Source organism: Dryobates pubescens, chromosome 5 (assembly GCF_014839835.1).
Source record: "Dryobates pubescens isolate bDryPub1 chromosome 5, bDryPub1.pri, whole genome shotgun sequence".
Classification (NCBI taxonomy): domain Eukaryota; kingdom Metazoa; phylum Chordata; class Aves; order Piciformes; family Picidae; genus Dryobates; species Dryobates pubescens.
This window is the reverse complement of record NC_071616.1, coordinates 9,057,823-9,084,426: the sequence shown is the minus strand read 5'-3', so window position 1 is coordinate 9,084,426 and position 26,604 is coordinate 9,057,823. Positions and strand designations below refer to the sequence as shown.

At 41.7% G+C, this 26,604-nt stretch overlaps 1 protein-coding gene across 3 annotated transcripts in view; it reads left to right on the top strand.

Moving 5' to 3' along the window:
* RGS6 (regulator of G protein signaling 6) overlaps window positions 1-26,604 on the top strand; it is a 287,350-nt gene that overhangs the window by 148,692 nt on the left and 112,054 nt on the right. For all 3 annotated transcript variants that reach the window (XM_054161559.1, XM_054161561.1, XM_054161560.1), the window contains exon 3: window positions 21,922-22,021. In XM_054161559.1, the coding sequence (XP_054017534.1) occupies window positions 21,922-22,021 (100 nt within the window). The remainder of the gene's footprint in view (window positions 1-21,921; window positions 22,022-26,604) is intronic.

Genomic DNA, 26,604 nt, shown 5'->3' with positions numbered 1-26,604 from the left:
CTCTGTCATTTTTTTCTCTCCTGGTATTCTCTCCGTTTTTCTTCAGAGCAACATTGCCCCAGGCTGTTCCTTCTCTCATGTTTTCCTTCTCAGTGGCATTGTCCTTCTCCTGTGTTTTCCTTCTACTGAGCCAGTAGTTGCTCAGGTCTTTTTATACAAGTTTTAGTCCTTAGGTATGTGTCCAGGTATTGTTCCCCAGGAAATCTTCCTGTGTATTCCTTTGTGTTTGGACAGGGGTCTGGAGGAAGGCGGGGGGGAGGGCTCTGCCTCCTCCTTCTCCATTTACCTGCCCACACACCCAATACACATCAGGGGCCAGGTGGTGAATCCATTGTCTCACCATCCTCCCTTTCCAGGGTACCTGATGGGTGGGGATGATCTTGTCAATGGCAGTGGCCCATTGTTGTCAGGCCAGCTGCAAAGGTGGTTTTATCTTTGTTGAGTCACATCAGGAGAGATAAGATTTAGTCTCTCACAGGGCCTTTTATATATTTTTTTCAATTAAGAGAAAGCCTGTGATGAACTCCAGGTTCTCCAGGTTTCCTCATTGTTTCTATCCAGAGTGCTCTTGTGAAAGCCTGATTGCACATGCACTTGTACCTCAATGGGGAGGTTTAGGCTGGATGTTAGGAAGAAATTCTTCACAGAATTGGCCATTGGAATGGGCTGTCCAGGAAGCTTGTGGAGTCACCATCCCTGAAAGTGCTTAAAAAGAGACTGGGTGAGGCACTTAGTGCCATGGTTTAGTTGATTAGATGGTGTTGGGTGATAGGTTGGACTTGATGATCTTGAAGGTCTTTTCTAACCTGGTTAATTCTGTATTCTCATGACCTCCCAAATAGCAGCATGTGAAGAAAGTATTTAGTTTTATTAGCTAGAACAGTTACTACTGATTAAAAAAGGTAAAAAGCCATGGAGGTAGGTGCAAATTGAATTTTCCTTTTAAAGACTCACAAAGGTGTGTTTCTAATTAAAGATCCTTTGCTTGGCTAGGTAAGGGCCATCTTACTTGCTGTGTCTGTGCAGGAAGCTGCATGTCTTTCCATTAGCTGCCCTTGAGTCCTCTCGATGTGCCCACATTAAGCCATGCAGCCAGTTGGAGCAGGACAGAGGAGGTGGCACAGTCTTCCCCAGGGTTCTCAGTTTGCCTTTGGTAAGAACTGAAGACCACCTTGTCTTTACCCAGAAATATGTGTGCTTTTCTCTTTGTGAACAAGCTACAAATGCTCACTGGCAAAAGCCACCAGTCTTGGGGAGCTGCTGGAGCAGTGGTGGCCTGTCCCCCTTCACAAGGCTTCTTGATGTTTGCTTTTTCATAGCTCCTCACCCAGCTGTAACAATTTCATACCTCACAGGTAGCAGTTTGTAGGGCAGCTCTCCTCTCCTGAAATAGAGGTTTGTGCTCATTTCTCATTTTAATTAGAGCAAAAATCCTAAGTTCATGTTGATCACAATTAAAAATGCCCCTGGACTAAGTTTTGGACTCCACTGGTAATAGTAATGGCAATTGCTTTTGTTCTTGCAGCTTGCTTGTGCCTTACTGCTGATAGGTTCGATTCATAAATGTGGTTTAGTGCAATGAAAGCAGCAGAAGTTTGTATGGAACACCCTGTAACTTGTGGGGTCACAAGTAATTTAAAAAACTGTGTGGACAGGTAAAGCTGAAAAGGCAGAACATTGACTTTTCCTTAATTTCCTTAAAAGAGAAGAATGCCCAAGTCACATGCTTTTACTATTCCTTGAGATCCACATTGAGAAAAAGTTGTAGAAGGGCTGCTACTGGCTTAAGAGACCAGACTGTGACCTGACCCTGTGCAAGAAAACAGACTGTAAGACTGATCCCTCAAGAGCGCACTTTAACAGACAGCATGTCAAGTCCAGATACTGCTTTGGCAGCCCTGTTTGTTTGACCTGCTTTGAAGGGAAAAGCAGGACACGGGAGAGGAGCTGTTCCCTATCCCAACTTGACCTCCGCCACCGAGGCTGGCTGGCTGCATGAACTGCAGGAAAGAGGGATTTCTCCTTTTGCTTTCCACAGGAAGAAATTCTGAGAAAGAATGAGCAGATAAAGCAATGTCAACAAGGAAAGGAATACAAGTAACAGAGGCTAAGTGCAGGCTTTTAATATATTGCCTGGATGTCTGTGAAGTAGGGTCTCTTCCAGCATTCCCCCTTAGGCACCCCATCTCTCATCTCTGCCTACATCTGTAGCTGCTGTCCAGGTGTCATCATGGGACCACAAAGCAGGGGAGAAAAGGGTATTTTATGCTAGTTTGGTTTTCAGTTCCTAAAGGTATATGGAGGGCTTAATTTAAAAGAAAAAATAGATTTTTCTTGTGGCTTTTTGAACATTTTCACGTAGGACAGAGCTATGCAACAACAAATGCCCACTCATGCATATCTTGCTAAAAGACTTGTTTGTTTTGAGCTTGGCAACTAGGGCATGCCAAGAGTGGCGTTTAGCATCCTTCAGATGAAGCAAATGCACCAGGTTACACCTAGCATTTTGAAATGCATGAAATGTCATTAAAATAGGTTTTTAAAGTAGCACAAGAGACCTGAGGAAGAGTGCAGTAAAGAAAAAGCCAAAATCCATTCAGGGTAATGATAATGAGAGATAATTAATTTCTGGTTTTCCGTGTGCAGAGCAAATAGCAATAGCTGTTGGCTCAAAGACTTCCATCAGCCAAAGTGTACCTGCTGGCAGTGGTGACCAGTCTAGTTCAGTGGCTTTGCATCGATGTATCCCTGCCTCCTACTTCACAGTATCACAGTATTACCAAGGTTGGAAGAGACCGCAAAGACCATCAAGTCCAACCTGTCACTACAGTCCTCATGACTAGACCGTGGTACTGAGTGCCATGTCCAGTCCCCTCTTGAACACCTCCAGGAATGGTGACTCCACCACCTCCCTGGGCAGCCCAATCCAATGGCAAACGACTCTCTCAGTGAAGAACTTCCTCCTCACCTTGAGCCTAAACTTCCCCTGGTGCAGCTTGAGACTGCGTCCTCTTGTTCTGGTGCTGGTTGCCTGGGAGAAGAGACCAACTCCCTCCTGGCTACAACCACCCTTCAGGCAGTTGTAGAGAGCAATGAGGTCTCCCCTGAGCCTCCCCTTCTCCAGGCTAAACAATCCCAGCTCCGTCAGCTTCTCCTTCTAGGGCTTGTGCTCAAGGCCTCTCACCAGCCTTGTTGCCCCTCTTTTAAACTGTTCTATTCAGCTGGGTAATATTTAGCATACTCTAAACATTGACTCAATAGTTTGTCTGTTTGTGAACAATACATTGATGCAGAAGTGACCTGCAGTTTGGTATATGCATAAGATCAATGCATATAGGAACAGAACTGGGAGCCCTGTGGTATGGGTTATTACACTTTAATAAAAACACTCATAAACTTCAACAAATTTGTCAATGAACATGATCAGAAAACACTTACTCGTAGCCGTGATTATAAAATATAGGGAAACTCTGAGCCTTTCATCATTAATAGTTGGTTGTGGGTTTTTTTCCCACTTAAATAATAAAGGAAGAATTTCCTTTAGTATTTTATGGTATTTTATAAAGACTTTGTGGTCTAATTCTTATTGACACTCCCATGAACATGGAAACCCACAGAGAACTAGAAAGAGAACCACTGAAAAATACTATATCATAAAGGAGCAGTTTAACTTTAAAACAAGGAGGAGCCCTAGCTTCTGCTGAAGTTACCTGGAGGTGCCAAATCTTCTTGGTGTAGAAAGCAGGAGGGGATCCACCTGTGTTTATAGCATATGAATGAATATTTCAGTAGAGATTTAGTTAAACCCACAGACACTAATTCCTGCACTATTTGAGGTTTCTGGTACCACATGCTTAATGATGGGCCAGCATTAATGAACTTGGTGGCACCCAGCTGTATTTACCTATCAAAATGGTAATAGCACTTTTTTTGTATCATCAAGATATGGATATCAAAAACTATTTTTGCAATCATCTGAAATTGTAGAGAAGCTTTATGTGAATTTCTTCACAGGTTAGCAGAAGTTTTAAATTGTGAGCTCTATACTACTTATTTATTCTGTTCAAGAATTTGCCCTCCTCTGCCTTCTGGTATGTTTTAAAGTAGTTGCTGTTCAACTTCATTCACTACAATCAGGTAGAGGGGGTTGGGGTTTTTTTATGTCCTCCTTCACAATCAGTTGTGTTGAGCCACCTTCTCTGAAGATTTTCAAAACCTGCCTGGATGTATTCCTGTGTGGCCTTCCCAAGGTGATCCTGCCCTTGCAGGAGGGTTAGAGTGTTCCATGGACTGATACATCAGGATGCAGGATAGACACTGAAAAGACATGATAAATGATATATGGAAACTTGTGGGGTGTCTTTTGTCTGAATAAGAACCATGAGAAACAGAGAATGTAGACCTATGGATTGTTTGGTTTTCAGAAAGCTTTTGCAGGGTCAGTCACCTGATCTGTAAACCTGTTAGTAGCCTGTATACCAGGAGCCAAATTCTGGTAACAGTGTAAAATGTGAGGATGCAGTCAGACCTCCCTGCATATGAACTCGAGTCCTGAATGTGAAAGGAGAGCTGATGTTGAATTTCTAGCAAAGACTGACCTATCTCCCTGCAAGTGTGTTAGAAAGTCCTTCGGGTCTGGGATGCAGTCTAGATAAGCCGTTTCCAGCAGCAGGTTATGCATAGCATTTTTAAATGAGTTTATGCATTGGAAGACACCAGTAAACACAAGTTGGCCATGCTCACAGAAATAGCCTTTAACACTTTCAAGAACTCTACCTTTGAAATCACCATGCAGTGTGCAGTTCCCTTATTCTTCCCTCTGGCTGGTTGGACATGTATTATTGATGACCTTCCACCATCCTCCCTCACCCTACTCCTGCAGAGCCCTTGTGCACTGCTGAGATGAAGCAGGTGCAGAGACCAGCATGGAGCCTGAGCTGCTGATCTCCAGGCTGTCAGGTCTTGTTTCTTTTCATGCATACTTCCTAGCACTAATAGGGACCACTTGATACTGGCACAGAAACTGAAGAAGACTCTTAAAGAATCTTCTTCTTCATGCAGTTATTCAGTCATTACTCATTTTCTTTTTAATCTCTTGCTGGTTGTCTAGTTGTGAAATGCAGAACTCCGTTTTGCTGAGTTGACTGTGGGTGTAAGAGTATTCCACCACTCCAAGTAACAGATTTATGCAGTCTTATGTTTTCTTCCTTTGTGATTCAGACAACTGGTGTCATAATACATGCTAGATGGGGGTAAAGTGTCTAATTCCTGTTGATTTTTCACTGCTGTTGCTTGAGGTTTGTTTGATGAAGTTGTTGTCATTAAGTACCAAATGCTGCTCACTGACTTTTGTTTCACTTACAGTAAAATAAGCAGAGAGAAATCTGCCAGTACTACTTATTTTGGAGGTTTCTTAAGTTTCTCATTTAGTTGCATATTTACAGTACATAAAATGTCACTTCTAATGAACTGCTCTGAATTAAAAACTGTAAAGAGAAGTTCACTCTATACCCTTCACATTTAATCATGGCTGTAGAAGTGTGAATAGTAACACCATGATCCCATGAGCAGTTCACTCATTCATATTTGAAGTTTGATTTTATTTATTTTTTATGATGTACATATGCACATACATTTATTTTTTGTTAGTCAAGTGTGTTCACACAGATGAGAATTACATGCATCTGTCTTTAGAGAGGTGTTTTACTTCAAATAAGAATTCTTAGCTTTATGCAAATTGCAGTATTCATGCATTGATAGAAGGATCCACACTTGGTGTCTCCATGTCTTGCAGAAAAAGCGACAAGGCATCAGGGCAAGCAACTGCTCTTGGATTGTAGAAAGCAGGTGGCAAAAGAAGAGAGTTACTGAATTGCCCTGAATGGTTACTGGAGCTTATTGCAAAGCTTATTACTCAAAATACCTGAAAAACATGAATAATGTTTTAGGTTGAGGAGATGGTCACAGTGGGAAAAAAAAGTTCACTAAAGCCTGGTTTTAGCTTAAACATCTTTATTTGCTCTCTGCTAGTTGGTTAAAAAACAAAGGCATCCGCTTGGAAGTCTATCATTAGGCTGTTTCAGCAGCAAACATCTAATTAAGGTGTTCAGCTGATGTGAAGGACAAACACCAAGAAAGTTTTTTTTAATTATTTATCTGTGCCAATCTCCTCTCTTAATAGACAAAGACTAATAACATCTTAAGCTTCCAAAATGTAATTAGCAGAGTTTGTGTGGCAACACAGGGCTCCGAGCCCAGCACTTTTTCTTTCTGCTGCGAAGTCTTGGACACAGGCAGCCCAAGACACCACTCTTGCCTTGTAAACCATGGTCAAGTGCCTGCACCTCTGGTTCTGCAGAAATATTTTGTCTACCATTTTCTGTCATAACACCATCTTCACCCTGAGTGTTGGCAATTCAGGAGGAAGCAATCATCCGCTGCAGCACTGGTGTGAGCTACTACATTTGGCTTTCAGTGTAAAAGGGCTTATAGTTACTGTGCTCTTCTGCTTCCCTAGGAAGAATCTCAAATCAAAGGTTTCTGAGATGTTGTCTGTTTCTAGTGTGCAGAAAGATGAAGAGAATACAACTTAAGTGTGGCATCATATTTCAATGAATATAGTAGTTATCCCTGTAGAGTTCCATGTACTCAACTGCGCAACAGAAGTGGGGAGATAGTAGGGGCTCATGGCATGGTGACTAGATGGACCAAGCAAGCCAGGGTGGATGAGGGTCACAAGATACTTCTGAGGAGGAAGGAACATGAAGGAGAAATTACTCCAGAGTAAGTCTTTTGGGTTGATTTATTGTTGGTTTTGTTTGTTTTGTGTGGGTTTTTTTTTACCATGTGAGGAAACAAAAAACCAACAAAACAAACAAACAAGTAACAAACCCCAATAAACCACCCAAACCACCACTGCAGAACTACTTAGTTTTATTTTGGAGTAGAATTTATGGGTAAAATTTTTTTACTGCTTGTGAGATGAGGAAACTCAAAGGAAATTTGATTTTCTGTAAAGCTTGTTATTACCAACAAGAATTAGTATTTTACTTTTGTTTCTGTCTGCTTAGACGACTGTGTTGCTACAAAAATTTAGCCCACTGAAAGATCATTTGCTGGGAAGCATGTTAGATACTTCTTAATTCTGTTTTAGAGGTAGATGTGTTGCTTTTCTGTCAGAGAACTGGCTTAGGAGACAATTTCTTACAAAAAGAAAATTATAGACTAGGGAAACTTTGAATCTGCCTCAGTACCAAATGTTTCAGTACATCAGTCACTTTTGTAATGACCTTAGCAGGGCAGAAGATGACTTTATAGCAAAGTGAAAATCCCTTGTAGTCCTTTGTTAATAATTCACCATTAAGTTCTAGTGTCAAACCTGAGCACTAATGAGATTTAAGAGCACAGAGGAGCGAGTCAGACCTGTTAATACATAATTCCATTGTATGTAAAAATCAGTCACATCTCTGGTGGTTGTGTTTATAAAAAGTTGGAAACAGAAAACATTTTGAAACATCATAAAGCAGTGATCCCAGTGTACTTCTGAAATCATGAAATCTATTTCCCATCTGTGTGTAGCCATGCTTCTATTCCATCTGGGTAGATCATAATAATAAGGTCTGTGATTTATATTGTAACATATGTGCTTAAAACTCATGTTGTTTGTGTACTGCATAGTATGGTACTCTTTCAGTACATTAGATAGATCTGCTCTGGAGATAGCTCGCTCGCCTGCTCTCATTTGGAATATTCACATGTTGAAACAGCTGTCAAGCTGTGGGCACAGGATGCAGTGTTTGCTCCTTTTATTCTGTTCCATCCTTTCTCAGTGAATAAAACAGCCAGTTAGCATTCCAGAGCTGGAGACAGGCTTTTGTGTTGTCTGCTGGCAGGCAGGGAAGGCAAGAGTGCCTTGTGTTCTTGCATTGTGGGTGGTGTCTTTGCTTGTCTTTTACACAAACCACTGTAGAGAATATAGTAAGAAACTACCAAACAGAAATGGTATCTGTCTGTGCAGGATTTCTAGCTTCTGTTCTACAGGTAACTGGGTAGGTATCAAGAGGCAGAAGTCTTTAAAACTGGTGTCTCTGGCTGGGTTTACAGAAGTTGCAACCCTTTCTGCTCAACTGAAGTGCATTTGTATTTAGAGCTGGGGCACCTCTGACTGTTTCTGGAAGCTTTTTGGAAAAGTTTCAATGTGTAGTATAAAATGGAGGGTTAAAATGGACAGCCCCAGCCAAACATTTGGCGTTGAGTGTCAGAGTTGAATCAAACAGCAGTTTGATGCTGAGATGTGACAGCAAAGCAGACATGGTATAATTTCTATTAACTGCCACAAGTTTACTGCAAGTGATGTGTCCCTTGATCCGTTAGTAGCAAAAAGAAAACTTTGTTGGAGGAAAAGCAATTTGACATTTCTTTTCATATGAGCAAGGAGAATTGTTCATTTTTCCAAAGTGTTGTTATAACTTGTTCAGTTTAAGTATTCCTTTTAGTAAATTTACAGTATCACTGCTGCCAAAGGACAGAGCTTGCCATAGTAGAACCACTGAATAAATCATAAGTAAATAACTTTCATGAAGTGAATAACTTCACCCATGGCGAGGACCATAATTGAGTCACAGCAGAGCTTGGAAGTGCTGTTTGATTTGCAACATTTGCTTTGCCAAAGGGAAAGCACCAGTCAGTCTTAGAATAATAAATGGGAGTTGCAGTGCATGGAAATGTGTTAATGAATTCGGTAATGATGATTATGTTATGAGAATTGTCTGTGCATTTTAAATTCAGGCTTTCCATTGAGCAATCTGTGAGGTTTGGGTTTTCTCATTCTAGCAGGAGCTGCTCTAGGAGTTAAGGGTTGAAGCAATTGAGTAGCTCAGTTAAAGAGACTCCTCAGTTAAAGGGACTCCTGTATTATGTAAACTGGCCTATCAGCATATTGAAACAGATTCCTAAATTAAGAGTGTGATGGTCAGGCAGTGTCACATCTGGTTTGATTCATGCTCAGATTTATTTTCAGTTTTCTTTAATACTTTTCATTTTACATTTTTTCTAATGCTTTTCATTTTTCTGCTGCTAGCTAACATATCAGTGTGAAGTAGAGTGCTCAAAATATGTTTTTTTCCATTGTTACTAAATGCCCAAACTTTATCAGCTCATTTTAGAAATGGCATCTGTACATTGCACAGTGTCTAGATATGGTATGGATGGACAGACCAATGAAGTAGTGTGGCCTAAGCAATAGGACTCGAACCAAAATTGACCTCTAAATGAACACCCCAACACAATGTTAGATATTCCACCACAGAGTGGATACTAATAATATGCATTTTTCCTAGCATATAACCATTAGCTAAATATGCATGCTCATTAATGTAGCTTAGAGAAACTGTAATCATTAGTGGGGATGAAATGTCATAACAATGTATTTAACTTTCCTTGTTCAGTAGAGTGTCAAGGCCATATAAGCAGATGTCCAGCCTTACTCAGTAAACCATCCAGCCCCTGTAGGCAGATGGCCTTGCTCAGTGGACTGTCAAGACCGTATCTGAGATATTGTCAAGGTCATACAAGCGGGTGTTTGGCCTTGTTGGGAAGGATGTGGTCAAACTCAAACAGGTAGGCACACTCCCTTAGTTCAGCCTTAGGCCAGGCTGTGGAATGAATCTAACAAGAGAACAAAGCTGGATATTCCTGCATCCAAAGTTCTGTAAACTTTTTTATTCAACATTAGGAAAAATTCTGGACATCAGGAAAAAATTTTTCACATAGGGTGGTCAGGCCTGCCCAGAGAGGTGGTTGAGTAACCAACCCTGGGTTGTGTTTAAGGGTCATTTGGATGAGGTACTTGGGGATATATTTTAGGGGGTGAACTTTGTAGAGTACAGTTATCAGTTGGACTTGGTGATCCTAAGGGCCTTTTCCAACCTGAATGTTTCTGTGATTTTCTGTGACTTTGGAAGACTCATCTAGGAGTGCACACACTTCCAGATGCCAGAAAAGGTTCTCAAATCCTTGCTGTAACCAGGGCTCCCCAGTGACTGCAGATCTGGATGATGGTAAAGTCTTGGGACATTTGGTGATGTATCTTTCTTCATCACCATCACTAACTTTATATAGTAATGATTGGGTGCGCTACCTTGGTGTATTTTGCCTTTGTTGTATTATTATTTTGCCTGTTCTTTTACTGTTCTATGCATAAGTAAAAGATAAGTTACTGCTTTAACTTGGCATCTGTATCCCCTGTGCTAACCCTGTCAATTGTCAATACACAAATTGGTGTCATGGACAGGATTCAAAAGATAAATGTGTTGTGCGATGGTCTCAGGATTCGTATTTAAGCAAAGGTAAAACCTCCTGATGTTTTTGCAGAGAAAATTCTTGATGTCTAGCAGAGGTGGAACCTCTTAGAAAATTCTGGTTGCAGATCTTTTCTGTTTCTACTTGGGATCACACTATTCAGCAATACAAACAGCCTTGCCTGTCTCTGCCTTTTGTCTGAAACTTTCTCAGCGCTAGTACAGAAAGTCTTACAGTGCTAAACACTTCAGTTTTCTCTCTTCATGGGCTAGAACAAGGTCTTTAGTTTCCAACACTGGTAATCTTGCACACTTTTCTGATCATAAAATTATCAAATTTTATATATGTATTAAAGGCATTAAAAAGCAATATGGAGAAAAGACATAGTTCATAGAGGGATGAAAAAACCAAATCAAAATCTATGTTCTTCCACTCTACAACAAACAAATCCTCACAAACCCTCTTTCCTGCTTCTGTTCTGAAATTCAGATGAAAATAACATTTCCTTTTGCACTGGTACCTTGAAATAAGTCAAGGTCACATTATCACATGGAGAGGGAGAGAATCAAAATACAGACTTTTGATGGTGGTGAATTGTTTCCTCTTTTCCCTGTAATTTAGGAACTGCTCCTCTTAGGCATCTACTTCACAGCATTTAGGGGGATGAGGAGTGTGTATCTAATCTTTATTATGGTATGGCACTTTGCAATGCAAAGAGTTAAATGATGCATGAAATGACCTGTCATGCTATATTATGTGCCACAGTATCATATTCACAGAGGAATGCTTAATAAAAAAAGGGCAATTCCAGAAGTCCCCCTTTTGTTGTTATTTTGAAGCAAAATATTTGAGGGGGGGGGTTGTATATAAATATATCTATATCTATCTGTCTATGTATCTCTCTATATATCTGCATAATTTATTTTAGCTAAGCCCATATAGCCCATTAACGCCCAGAATATAAGCAAGGTATATGCTGGATAGTTTGCCTCGTTAGGGAAAGTAACAGTGGAGGCTCTGTGCCCGTGTTACATCTTTCCTGCAGGGAACAACAAAACCAAACTTTTGCATCTCATACTGGGAATATCTCTAAGAACCAGTTTCCTAATGGCTCCAAGTAGCTCCATTACTGTGGGAGAAGTTAGGAGCATGTCTATGAACGTTTGCAAATTGAACAGAAAATGATGGTACGTTGCATTTCTTATTAAATCACAACACTCTCAAGTTTGTACTACATAGTTTCATCTGATTTTGCCTTCAGGTGACAGTGCTTTATTGAAGCTTAAATAAAATGAAGAAATCTGTCGCTTTAAAGTCTTGTCATATGGTTCACATGTCCTCTATTTCACTATAAATTCCTTTCTTTCCTTTCAAAAGGGAATGGACACACATCTTCCCTCAGGCATGGGGCCTAAATCCAAGGGCAAATTTAGGCCTTACAGTTTTAAATAGAAAGTAGTCACTTTAAGTGGCAGTTACATTCTTTCTGTTTTCTTCCCCTGTATGCAGAATATGGTTAGGGATGCAGCAGATTTATTTGTTTCACTCCACTGTAGAGTTTGCTCCCTGCTAGCAGTGTAGAAAATCTGTTTTGCTTTAAGCTCAGATTTTTGAATATGGCAGTAGTGCCAAAGCCCTGATTTGGCATCCACCAACTCCAACTCCCTTTTTATCTGCTTCATATTTATGTCTCTGTATTTAGGCTCGAAGTGATGAGAAAGTTCTTCATAGAGAGAGTCATTCGTCATTGGAAAGGGCTGCCCAGGGTGGCGGTGGAGTCACTGTCCCTGGAGGTGTTCAAGAGGGGATTGGACGTGGCACTTGGTGCCATGGTCTAGTCATGAGGTCTGTGGTGACAGGTTGGACTCAATAATCTTTGAGGTCTCTTCCAACCTTAGTGATACTGTGATACTGTAATTTCAACAAATAATATATTTGATTAAATACTTCAGGTTAATTATGTAGCAGTTGCTACATTTGAAGGGGGGGTGTGTAGAATGTCTCTCGTGAGGAACATGTCTTTTTACACCTGTTCAGCATTGTATGAAGTAATTTATTTTCTGTCAGGCCCAGGAAGGGCCTCTTCCACCGTGTTGCATGGGAAGACTCATTTTCACATGCCAGTGGTGCTGTGAAGGAAGTAGCTGGATAATGCCTTCTTCTCCAGCCTTGTGTTGAAGACAGACAAGGTGTGAGGTGGCTACTCTGTTTCTGGATGCAGGGAAGGCTGATGAGCTGTGAGAGTGTTGTCCAGTTCTTAGCTTTGGGAAGGTGCATTTGGGGGTCTGCTTTGGCTCATGGATTTGTAGTGGTCTGGGTGCAGTTCATAACCAGCTCTTTATTTTCATCAAAATTTGGGGAGATGCAAGTTTCTGTTTGGGAACAAATTGGTGACCAAACAGAGTCCAGCATTTTTCTGTTTGAAAGTGCCTTACATTTGATGCTCCAGAGGAGCTTCAAATCATGATATAAATTGGATGATTTAGAATTCCTGATGCTTCCTCAGTTGTTCCAGCCCAAAACCACATTTCAGCATTGTGCGAGAATGATTAGTTGGCGGTCAGAACTCAAAGTGAAATTCAGGTTGTGGGAGCTAACCCATAAAAGGAGCACTTGCAAAATCCAAGCTGTTGAGCTAAGGTCTCTTACTTCCAGTACTTGTCAATTTGAGCAGTTTCAACAGTGTTATCTTAGATGAGACCTGGCTAACAGCTTTGTTTCTGGGCATTCCTGAGGTTGCATTAATGGGCTTCACCCATGTGTCTTGCCTACAGTGGAAGTGGCAAGGGGCCTGAAATGTGTGTGCCCACATGCAAAGGAACTCTGCCATGCCGCGTGCAGAGTTTACTCCTCCTCCCGTAGTCCCTGAGCCAGGCTGTGGTAGGCACATCTGCTCTACTCCTCATTCATCACCATAAGAGCAATCTGGAGACCTGTGTAGTTTTACATGCTGTTCAGTGATGCAACAGAAAAGAAAATCTCTACTGTTTCCACGGCAACTTGTGAGTCGGACCCTAGCTGGAGTGAGGCAGCAGGATGCTGTTAGTCCCTGCTTTTCAAAAGAAAACTCTTGTGCTCCCCTCGAGCTTCTCTTGGTTATTGACATAAGAGGATTGTGGTGGATATATTATCCTAAGTCATAAGTGCAGGTTTCTATTTCCTATTGTAACTTTACTCCTTCATATTGCAACCCATGCTGCTGCTGCTTTGTTTTGATTTGCATTTCTATCTGCAGATAGTTCTTGCAGAGCACTTCAGGATTATCCATTCAAATCTTGCTAAGGATGGCATGGTTAGAAGCACTTAGTGCTAGGTGACTAGGTATGTAAAATGGTCCAGGAAGCTCAGTGCTGTCGCTAGCTGACAGATACTGACAGCCCAGATGCTATCAGCACCAGTGTTTCCCATCACAGCACTGTGTAGGGGACAGAGGGATGTAACTTCTTCCTTTTTTTTTCCCCCAAAGTGGTCCCTTCAATTCAGGTTGCATGCTGAGAAACAGTTTATAGACAATTCCACCCTAGTTTTCCTGGCTGAAGCAATCAAGGCAGTTATGCATGTATCTGTGCATAGGTTTGCATGTATTTGCATGCAAAAGCCACTCCTCCTCAATGCAGAAATGGTATTATTTCTTTCACCAAAATGTGACTTGCATCACACCTCAGTGATAATTCTGCAGCCATTTGGAACACTTCATTTAAAATTAACATAATCTTTACTGGATATTTATGATACCTTCACAAAGTCATAAACAGCTTGACACTTCTGCTTCTGGAGCAAAGAAACTATTTCATCTAATTTGCAGCTAATCTGAAAATGCTTCTAATTAGAGAGGCCATGCTCTCAATGTTGTAAAATCTCTCAGGCTGATAATGTGCATATGTGTGACATCTTTACCATACCTGTAGAAAGCATGGAGGGAAAAAAAAATGCAGCTCTGCTCACAAGAAACTTCTGTCATGCTGTAAAATGCAAGAATCCTGAGCATTTGCTACCAAAATTACAGTTGCACAATCAGCAAACAAGAGTTTCCTTTTAGTATTTTACCCAACTTTCTAACAGGCAGAAATAGCCTCCTCTTTACACTGTTACAGCTTATGTAGAATTTGAGCTCATCAGGAACTGTCTGTCAAAATGTTTTTAATGAAAACTTAAGTTTGCACAACACTGGCACACTGGCTTTAGCTGTTGACACTGATGGGCTAAAAAGCTTGGGTTTTGGGAAGGGAGAAAATGTGTTAGTTCAGCTCATTCAGAAAATCTGTTTGCTGAATTAATCTGCTAAGGTTTGGTTTTCTGCTGAATATTAAACTTTCCAACTGTGCATATAGGGCCTGAAGAGGAATAACTCCAGCTCTCATCTTTTCATATAATAGAATAGGATAGGATAGGATAGGATAGATAGGAATAGAATAGAATAAAATATAATTAGAATAGAATAGAGCAGAGTAGAATGGAATAGGAATAGGATGCACTGAGTTGGAAGGGACCTCTAGTGGTCATCTAGCCCAATCCACCTTGCAGTAAGGAGGAACATTTCCCATCTACGTTGCTCAGAGCCCCAGCAAGCCTGACCTTAAATGTCTCCAGGGATGGGGTCTCCACCCCCACCCTGGGCAACCTGGTTCACTGTTCCACCACCCTCATAATAAAGAATGCTTCCCTAATGTCCAATATAAATCTGCTCTTCTCTAATTTATAACCAATGTCTCTTGTCCTATTGCTACATGCCCTTATAAATAGTCCCATGTCCTCCCAGCTTTCTTGTAGGTCAACTTCAGGTACTGAAAGGCTGCTCTCAGAGCCATCTCTTCTTTGAACCACTCAAACGCTCTCATCCTGTCTTTTTAGGAGGTGTGCTCTGGCCCTCTGATCATCTTTGTGTCCCTCCTCTGGACCTGCTCCATCTTCCGTGTCAACCTTTGCAACACATCCTAGGCCAGAGCCAGGGATGCTGTACAGAGCTGATACTGTAGGCTGCATTAGGGAATGCATGGTCTGGTCAAAAACCTTGGTACTCCCCAGGTTTCTGTGTTGCACCTCAGCAGCTGAATAAGTATCACACTTTTTCCCCTAAGTATTGTTTTGGTTAAACAAACTGACATGAATCCTGTCCCTCCACATGATGACTTGCAGAGCAGATACTTTGTGAAGCTCTGGCTAGATTAGTATTAGTGTACAAAAAAATCTGAAAGGGACTGAGATTACTGAGTCCAGATCTGGAGCCCCTATTACAAGAAGGACATGGACATGATGGAGCATGTCCAGAGAAGGGCCATGAGGATGATCAGAGGCCTGGAGCAGCTCTCTTGTGAGGACAGACTGAGAGTTGGGGCTGTTCAGTCTGGAGACCTTATTGTGGCCTTCCAGTATCTGAAGGGAGACTTAAGAAAGCTGGCGAGGGACTTTTTAGGGTGTCATGCAGTGATAGGACTAGGGGGAATGGAACAAAACCAGAAATGGGTAGATTCAGATTGGAAGAAGTTCTTCAGTGTGAGGGTGGTGAAACACTGGAACAGGTTGCCCAGGGAGGTGATGGAAGCCTCATCCCTGGAGATTTTTAAGCCAGGCTGGATGTGGCTCTGAGCAACCTGATCTAGTGTGAGGTGTCTCTGTCCATGGCAGAGGGGTTGGAACTAGATGATCCTTGAGGTCCCTTCCAACCCTAACAATGATAAGACTCTATGATATTCACAACAGAGAGATGTAAATCTTAGAGTGTATTGTGAGTTTGAACGAGACATTATTAGCTCTGTTTCACCCTCTCGATAAACATCTGAGGAACACGGTTGTTATTTTCTTTCTTCCCTGAAATGCATTCAAGCAGGAGGGAGCTACGTGGTCTACTCTGCCGTTATCTGAAATAAGCTCTGATAAGTTAAAAAGAAGCAGAGATAAAAATTCCATTGGGAAGAGGACATGTTCCATCAGTGCCCCTGCCTGCGGTCATTGGGAAACAGCCAAGTGGTCCTGCCAGCTGACGTGTCAATGTTCAGCCACACTTCAAGTTTGTTGCTGTTGTAGAGACTGTGAAAGGTTGTCAGAAATGGGAAGCCTATCTTTCATAGTCCTGTAGCATTCACTATCCAAGGCCCTCTAAGTCCTTCTCCTGACATCTTTGAATTAAGTTTCACTGCCCCTGTGTGATTCAGTATTATCTCCATTATACAGGAGGGGAGACTGGGACAGAGACAGATGAAGCTGTTTGCTGAAGGTCACACAGCAATTCGCTGGTGGTGCTGCTCTGCTGCTTTCCAGCACTGTCTCACAGACACGGTTGTCCTTTCTCCCTCGAGGGTGCCAGAGGGAGGTGTTATTAGCCCTGTTTTTTTCAGTCTCCTCTTCCTGTGCTTGAACAGATTGAAATTGTCTGGACTGGTGAAGCAAATTGTCTTCAGACATCTTGTCAAATTCACTGTCTGTGAGTGCATGGGGCTGCATGGCAGGAGTCAGCAGGAGGAGAAGGCACAGGCGCGCTGGTAACGTCAGAGCTGGTCAGAGGCACTTATGTGACCTGTAGGGGTTTGCAACATGATAAATCATCTATTTTAGACTAATACTTCAGTCAAGAGTAAAAAGATCAAATATATTTGTTGCCACCATGGTAGCCATGTACCACCCAATTCTGCCAATATTTATGAGAGCACTCATCTGCTGGGATGAAGAGGATGTTTGGCATCACACAGACCTGTGCATCTAACACTATACATTTAATATTGATGCTGGTGAGTGATGGTTAGATACTCTCCAGCCACAGGTTAGCTGATGTCAGGAATCCCCAAGGGTGGGGTACCTGCTGCCAGTGATCAGATAGGAACTTGGTACGTACCAAAATATTCAGAAATAGACAGCAGGATCTTTCCTGCGGGGTCTAAGGGAGTATCTGCAGCTAATTCAAAGCTAGAATATCAGAAGTGTGTTGTTTCACTCACTAGCTCACAAAAATGAGCTGATAAAATGGGACTGTGGTGGCCACTGATATCATTGCATGATAATCACTCAGTCACAATCAAGCGTGTTCAGTCAGGTAGCTACAGTAAGCTGCTGGTGGTGTCCAAGCATGGGGCTCTGGGAGGTGGCAGCTATTAGCTTTTGTCAACATGTCATCTCTAAGGTCAGCTTTGACCATAAACAGGGTGCTTCTGGGACTCAGCCAAGGCTGTGCTTGCAGTCTGGATGCCTGCTTTATTTTGATGCTGGGAGAAAGAGAAGCTACTGCTAAATCATGAGTGGTTTTCTTCCTTTACAATGGTTATACTAGGAATGTTGTGTAGCACTACCCCGAAGCTGCCAAGTGGTGAATCTTACATTTGTTGCTGTATTATATGACTTATTATACTTTTGATGTATTATAGTATTTTCTTTCTCCTGCCTCAGCAAAGGGACTTCTCATTTCCCAGCTCTGGTAGAAATTCAAGGTCTTCTATTTCATGTCTTCAACCTCCTTGGGCCAGCAGAAGTACTGATAGTGGAACAGGAGGTCTAATAGAATCTTTTTGGTTGAAAGAGACCTTTAAGATCATCAAGTTCAACTATTAACCCAACATTGCTAGGTCACCACTAAACAATGCCCCTCTGCAGCTTATCCACCTGTCTTTTAAACCCCTCCAGAGATGGTGACTTCACCACTTCTGGACATTAGGAATTTATTTTTTTTCACAGAAGGAGTAGTCAGACATTGAAGCAGGCAGCCTAGGGAGGTAGCTGAGTCCCTGGATGTGTTTAAATGTTGTTTAGATATGGTGCTTAGGGATATGGTTTAGGGGTAAACTTTGTAGAGTAGGGTTAATGGTCGGATTTGATAATCCCAGTGCTCTTTTCCAACTAGAATAGAATAGAATAGAATTGAATTGAATTAACCTGGTTGGAAAAGACCTTTGAGATCATCGAGTCCAACCTATCATCCAACACTATCTAATCAACCATGGCACCAAGTGCCTCATCTAGTCTCTTCCTAAACACCTCCAGTGATGGTGATTCCATGATTCTATGATTTCCCTGGACAGCTTATTTGAGTGTTTGACAATGTTGTCCATGAAGAAATTTTTCCTACACCTCTCTTGGCACAGCTTGAGACCATTTTCTCTTGTCCTATTGCTTTTTACTTGGGAGAAGAGACCAACACCCACCTTGCTAGTCTCCTTCCAGGTAGCTGTAGAGCAAGCAAGTCTCTTCTGAGCCCCCTTGTCTTTACTTTAAACAAACCCAATTTCCTCTTCCATTCCTCAGAAGACTTGTGCTCCAGACCCTTCACAAGCTTCATTGCCCTTCTTTGGACATGCTCTAGCACCTCAGCATCCTTCTTGTAGAGAACACTAGAAAATTCCACATAAGCACCTACTGTGTAATAGAATATGTTGGTAAACTCATAAACCACCTGTTTTAGAATCCTATCTCCACTGACTGGAGAGGCCAAAAGCCCTTTAAGTAACTTGAAAGTGGGGTAATGCAAAATAAAATCATTCTGGATAAAGGTAGGGAGCAGATCTGTGGGCAATCAGTCAGAATAGGCAGATTAGTTTGTTAGGCATACATTAGAGTATGTAGCTAACAGTGACAGCAGATACAGAAATTGCTCTGGCTTTCTCAGGGAGATACTGACCCAGAATCCACTCAGAGCAGAGAGTAACACTTCCCTTTACTGATGCAAAATCAGATTAGATTGAAATAGCAGTGACTCCCATTACAGAAAAGAAACACAACATTGCCTGTTCTTTCCATGACTTCTGCTGGGCAGAAGTTAGTTCATCAAAGCTTGCTTGTTTAGGAGTGATAAATATGAGGAATGCTTAGTTTTACTAGTTCCAGCCTCCTGGCCTGATGAAATAAGCTATCTAAGGACTCTTATTCTCTGTCTACCAGATAACAAAGCCTAAAGGATATTTAATGACATGAGAAAACTGAAGGGAGGATCATTATCAGTGCAGTGGCTAGGTAACTCTCTCAAAAATTAAGATGAAAAGCTTTGATGAAAGTGACCTTCATGCTTAATTTTCCCTTTTTGCCTTTCTCCAAACTTGAAGCTCTTATATTCACTATGTTTTCTGCTTTATTACTGTATCACTTATTTCACTAAAATATTTCCATTACTAGGCAGGAATTTGGATCCAGGGTAGTAATAACTGGAAACATTGGTACATGCAGAACACAAAGGCTGGTAGAAAGGGTGAGATCTTCTCTTTGTAGCAGATGGAGCAAAAAACTTGACATAGGTTGCTAAATATAGGGATTTTAAAATAGTCTATTTAAATCTTGATTTTGACTTCAAGAAAGAATAAAATGATCATAAAATGTTCCTTAGAGTAGACTATGATGTCCCCTTCCAGGAGTGCAGAAATTTCCTAGGAAACATAAGGAAAGCATGTTGGGGATGAAAAGACTATGTACAACTAGGGGCTGTAACCCTGTGGGCTGAGCTGTGGGAGGATGGTCATGTCCAGATCAGATGAGAGGACAGGGAAGGAAGAGAAGAGAAGAGAGAAGAAACTTCTAGCACTCAGAAATGAGGAGCATTAAAGTGTCAGTAGTCTGGCTGGAAGATAAGAGGAAGAAGTAGCCTTTTGGGAAGGAGTTTATCTCTAGGGAAATTCTGTTTATTTTGTACTAAAAGAGCAGGGGGCTTTTGTAATTGTGGCAAACCTAAATTAGTAGCCTCACTTGGAATACCAGCGCCTGCTTACTTGCTTGATTATGGGATAATTTAGGTGAAACCAATCTATTTTAAGACAACTGTTTTACCTTGGTTTTTTGTCATAAACTTTTAACTGAAAGAGGAAAAGAGCAAACAACAGTTTTACCCAAAAAATTATGCTTGTGGGTTTTAAAGCCCTTAAGTGTTCCTGAAGACATGGAAAAATTTATCCCTGATGCCAGCTATAGGCACATACAGATGAAGGCATGTTGTGCCCCTTGCTGAAGTGGTTCTTAGTCTGACTTACCTTATTGGTCCACCCTGCACAGGCTAGCAAGCTGCCCTGTATCCCTGCCAGGTCTGCTGCTGGAGTTATGTCACTTAGTAGGTCTGGGCTGGTAATGGGCGATGCTGTCAGACACCTTTCAACACATTCAAGCCCTGCGAAATGCTTCTTGTCCAGTCTGAGAGGAGCAGTTACCTCTCCAGATGCCCTCAGACTGGAAGAAGCTGTTTTGATAAGCAAATAGCCTTGCATAAAGTTCAGGTGAAGGGGAAAGAGACTCATTTTCGTAGTGTTTGGGTTGGGGAGACAGTCACATTATTCCATCACAAATGAACTATAAGCACCCAACCATCCTATAACTGATGGAATATCTCAGGATTATTGCATGTTTGTGATTTCATTCCCACTGTGAATTTGTTTGGGGCATGTGTTAACTTAATACATAAACAAGGTGCAAACAGTGCAGTTAAGCAATAGCCTGAGGTTAAAAACACGGTGATCAATTCAGTGTCTGAAGTTGGCAGGGAGATTGTCTTACTGCCTTAGGAAGACTTCAAATTATACTTGTTTTGAAATGTAGCTGTTAATCTCTGAAAGAAAATCACTTGAACATCTAAATGAAGCTGGCTTTCCAGGGGTGAAGAGAGATAGTTGAGCTCTCCTGATGCCTTTAGGAGAGAGAAAGGGGCCGTGTTCCCACCTTTTTGCTGAAACTGTGTTTTGTAGCATGTGTGAGGAGAAAATCTTTAGATAAAATCAGGGCTGAGCTCCCTGCCCTGGGCCCTGTTGACCTCAGCCCTCCGTCACCAGCATCAGGCAGGGATATACTGTCAACTGCTTGAGCTAACAGAGCCAACAGCTTTGTGTTTATTTTTGTTGAACTTCTGAGACCTTATTAATTTGAAGAGTGTTTTTGGAAATAATGGATATTTGCACTTCCTTCTGTTCAGCTTTCTGTTCTCCTTGGTATTTCATTTGAAGTAAGCACAGGGGTTTGGCCTCACAAGGAGGAAAAATCCCTTCTCATTTCAGAATAAACAGGAGGAGGATTAAGCTGCTTCTCCCAGTAATCAGATCCTCTGATTGCCATGGCTTTTTAAGATGATTGTGTATTCTCCTGTACAAGATGGATTGCATATGTGCTTGTGAAGTAAAAGTTAATGTGGCTGTGAAAGTCTAACAAGTTTTTGTCCATGTTCATCATACAATCACTATGGACATGTACCACCCCAGTCTACAGCATGAGGCAGGGGAAATCATCCTGCAGTTGTTCCATCTCATGCTCTTCTGAACCTGTAGACCATTTGCTACTGCCTGGGTCCCTTTGGAAAATGAAAGCTCTCCGAAAGTAACAGCATGGAAGATTCAAATGAGCATAGGAGAAGAGGGGAAGATGAACTGGACAAAAAGTTCCTTAAGCTAGTTGCTCCGTAGAGTCTAACCCAATTCACAGGTGGTCAACAAAGCACAACTGCAGTTGGTTTGTCAGTGTCCAACTACCATCTTCTAAGCTGGTCTATGTTGTTTCATGGTTTCTAGTATCAGGGTTTAAATTTGGGAGATACAGGCTGGGTCTGTTTGTACAGTAATACACATGGTATATTTGAAGCCCACCCTACCAGCAGGGCTCCAAAGCGCTCATGGTGTGTGAATTTTGCGGTCAGTGTTTTGCACAAACCACTAAGTCCTTCCTTCCTTTTGACAGATTGAAGACATCGTTACAAAAATGCAGGATGACAAAACAGGTGGAGTTCCCATCCGCACTGTCAAGAGCTTTCTGTCCAAAATCCCCAGCGTCGTCACTGGTAAGAGCCCTGGTTCTAGCAAGGAAGAGAATGTGAGCTGGTACTCTCTAAAGCCAGGGGAAAAAAAGGAATGTAATTAAAAAATGGACCCCTCTGCTTAGTTTTTCTGCACATTCTTGTTACAGAGTGAAGTATTGAAGCATGATTTCTTAATTCTGTTTAAGAAGTCATTTTATTTCTGTGGGGTGAGTTATTAAAAAATGGCACATAGCTTTCGTGGCTCTCACATTATCATTGGAGTCATTCACCGTAGGGGTAGGATGATCTTAAGGAAGAGCTCACGAAAGAAAGTGGAAATTGGTTCCTCTCTCACACCTAGATACTCTTATTGGACTTCTGTGGTCTTAAGAGATCACAGGTAGAGGAATGTGAAATACCTTTTATGTGTGTGTGCTGCTTTAGTAAAGCTGTATGTACAGAAGTGTGGATGGTGCAGAAACTGGGAGTTAAAGTACAAAACTGTTCCTGTAATACCTTCCCAGACAATATCTTTCAGTGCAACAAAGGTCTTTGACAGATGAGGAATTTATTCAGGGTGATGGACGTTGCTTGAAGGATTTGTACCTGGGTTTCTGATACCTCTTTTCACTAAGGCAGTAGTAGTGTTCACTGTGCTGGCACCAAACTACAGTTGGACTGTTGTCCACTTTGAGATACCCTGCTACTTCTGTGAGTTATACTTTGTGATGTTGTGTATCTCTGTAAAGTAAACATGATTTTGTCAGTCCTTCAGAGTCGCGTTCCAAATCAGACCAGATGCACACACTGATGAGTCTGTTTAGGAAAGTTTCCCTTTCTGTTCTGAAAAGTGAAGGGCATCATCTTCTACAGCTGCTACTTCACTGGAGTAAAATTCATATGATCATTAAAAATGAAAAGTTGTGTTGTTCCATATAGGCAGTACAAAAACAACTGAGAGAAGACTGGCAGTTCAAAGGGACCTTTCTTGCTGTTGGGGTCTTTATACTGTTGTAAAATGCTGGGGAAATATCTGTTGCCAACAGGGATGCTGGCAATGCAACTGGTGTCAAGCCATTGCAGAGAGGGTTCCCTACAGTGGTGCATAGCTGAGCCTGAAGCACTTAAAAATATCTTTACTGTGAAAATGATTGGATTGAGCAGAGTTGGAAGTTGTGTTGATTTGATTCAGGAGTATGATTTGTTATCCTTATATCAGAAAAAGTGTCCATCCTGAGGTGCACAAATGCAATACAAATCTACAGGGTTCTTGGGGATTGGCAGGGAATATGGAAATTGGAATGGAGCTTTTATTTAAACGAAGCTCAGTCCAGTTAATCTGGTTTTATTGAGCAAGAGGATCTTCTGTCTGAAATTGATTTCAGGGCAGTGACTCAATGTAACTGGCAGTTGCAGGATTAGGATTTTACAGTGGAAAAGAAACATGAATTTAAAATGAGGTGTGAAAATTGTGTTACTAAATTGCAGGATATGGCTGGATCAGGTATGAGCTAACTGTTCTTGAAGGCTCCTGAGAAAAATAACCTTTTATCTGATTTGAAAATTCATTCCATAGGTCCAGGTCTGTAATATACAGACTGGATGTCTTAATATTCACTCAACTAAAATATGTTTCTGATATTCTTGTAAATAATCATAGCATTAAGCAATCGATGTAGTCATCAAACCAATGTGTACTACTTAAAAAGGAAACAAAAGACCTCATAGCATCTTTAAACCAATATCATTAGGTGCCACCCTGGCTGGCAGCTCCTTGGTGTGATGGAAACTGCCTCCTTGCACTCTGCTGTTCTGGAACAGCAGCTGCAATTACATCACGTTAAAATGGTTGGCTTTTGACAGCCCAGGGAATAGTGAAATGATGGAGATTAAGAACAAAACCTCCCTCCAACGCTCACAGAAAATTGTCACATTTGGAGGGGAACAAAGTCAGTATTATGCCCTTCAAGGGATTTGAAGGCCTCTCCCTTGAGGGGCACTGGGCAGTGCATGAAGCCTCTAGTTTGAAAAGTATGGAAGTTAATGGCTCAGCTGACCACCCAATGTTTTCTCCATTTCTCATTTCTTTTTTCAGATGTATAGACCTACCTGCTAGTAGACCAAACCCAAAAGGAATTTCTATATGATTTCTTTACTTGGGATGGGTGAGCGAAGAGCCAGAGCACTTTAAGAGGCAGGAGCACCTGTGTTTGAGTGGAAGCTGAAGACAATGGGTTTGTTTTGGCTGAAGAAGGGAAAGCTGAAGGGAATGAGAGGCTGTAAAGACAGGGTCGGACCTGTTCTCTGGAGTGCATAGTGGAAGCACAAAAGACAATGTACGCACATTGCAGGAAAAGAAATGTCATCTAGATTTAGGAAGGAAGTTGTTTATGGTGAGAGCATCTGGGGGTGGACCCAGCAACCTGCAGAGGCTGGGGAACCGTTGATTTGGAGCTGTTCAGAAACCCCTGAGCCCAGCTGAAGTGAGCAATCTGACCTAATTGCATTTGGCCTTGCTTTGGATGGAGGTTGGACCTCCAGAGAATCCCTTCAGCCTGAATTTTTTTAATGATGGTGGGATACTCATTTGTAGTGCTTGTGTAATTCCACTCAGTGTCATGAACACGAGAGAAAAGCTTGTATTTTTAAAAGCTTTGGACCCTTTCTTGGGAAGAGATTAATTTCTGGATTCTGGTGTCCTCAGACAATCCTTATTTCTACCTGATGAAAAACAGCACAGCAACACTGAGGTGTGATTTACTTGGCAAGCTCACAAAGACTGAGATTAACAGGGGTTTGTTTATGCTTGACACTTTTATTGTAGTTGCTTCTCAATAGAGAAATGTAACGCCTTAAAGAAGAAGAAACATTACAGAAGTGCCTTGGTGCTCTAAACAGGCAGCTCTGTTTATAATATTGCAAAGTGGGTGCTTGATTTTAAAGTTTGAATACCAAGGAAAGAGCTGCTCATGTCTGTTTTGCTTTTGTCTGTCTTGATGCCCAAGTTGTGAATGAGACACTGTGTAACATGCAGGAGCCTCGGGGATTGATCATTAATGATCCTCTCTTGATAACAGGAATCTGGGTAAAGGATGAAAAAACCCTTTTTGTGTGTATGATGAGTCTATGTGGATATGCTGTGCCAAAGGCACATTTTAATCTGCATTAGAAGCAGATTTGAGTATCCTCTTCCTTGGCTTTTGGCTCAAAGCAGGTCATTCAAAAGAGGACACACCACACCATTATCTTCTCGCTTAAGACTTCACTTTTATAGGCAAGCCATGGAGAATGAAAGTAAGATGAAACCAGTCTATGTGACATCTCTGCATGTATCTGACATTGCTCAGTGGTAAATTTAAAGTATGGAATGAAAAACTGACTGAGGACAGGTGTTGAATAGTGATGTGATCCCTGCCTAGGCTGGGTTGTTAGCTGATGTATGTGATGACAGTTGCTGCAATGGAGTTGTGCATTTCTCTTCTATTGAGAAAACAATTTCCTCAGTAATGATTTTGTTTCTGTAAAGGAGTCAGCAATATGCTATTTTCCCAGTTATCAGGCTGTGGTAAGAACATCTTGTTATATTAAGCAGCCATAAAACTGGCTTTGTAATCTTCTTTTTTGATTTCCATACAATTGTATCTTAGAAACAGCCTCCTATTTGGTAGGAAGACCAAATGCATATACTCTCTTTGCCCACTGATTCAGACCTGACTCTAGGCAATATTGCCAAAACAAGTCAGAAAGAAAGCAGTGCTGCAACAGCTGAGCTTTCCAGTGCAATATTCCACCTTCATGCTTTCCAATCTGCCCCCAGCCTTGTTCCAGATTTACCCTGCTCCTATGTGCCACCTGATCCTGTGTATCAGCATCTTTGCTACAGCAACTCAAGGGAGACAGGCAATCTACAAGCCTTGCACCATTCTGTCTTCTTCTGAGGAGGATTTGATCCAGCTTCATTCTGAGATGTAACCCCCTGACTTCAGGCAGTCCTGTGTCCTGTCCCCCCAGCTCTATTTGGAGTGATGCCTCCTCTTTCCACCATTTCACTTGCATGCTGGTCCTGACCCTTACCCCCATACTTGCTTGTCGTCTTGCCCTGCTCCCAAAGCTGTGTGTGTGCCTGTGAACAGATTGATGGGTGATGTTCCTGCTTTGCATTAAATGCTGCCATGCAGGCTTTGTGCATGCATCTTTGCCAATGCATTTCACTCCTGACCTGCCATGTCTGTCCCAGACATCTCTTAGCATAAAGTGCCAGTATTACTGAAGTGTGCCAGATGGCCTGTCATTACTCAAGACTCTTGATCTAAACTAAGTTTAAACTGCCGTGTGTCTCTGTCTGAAGAAGCCAGCATGTGTCTTGGCAAATGTCTATGGACTTGTCCCAGAACACATCAGAATGTCATTCACTCCAAGAAAATGCACTTGGCTGGAGTATAGAAATCCTGTGGCACTGGGAAAGAGCGACTTTATTTTTCATATGGCACAGTTCAGGACAAAGAAGTTATGCTGGAGGATTTCATGCATCCATTGCATAAATGGGCTCCCATGGTGATAGTCTGAAGGTATTAATTGCCTTTTCCCTTCAGAGGAGCTCAAACACATCTGTCGTCCAGGTGTGG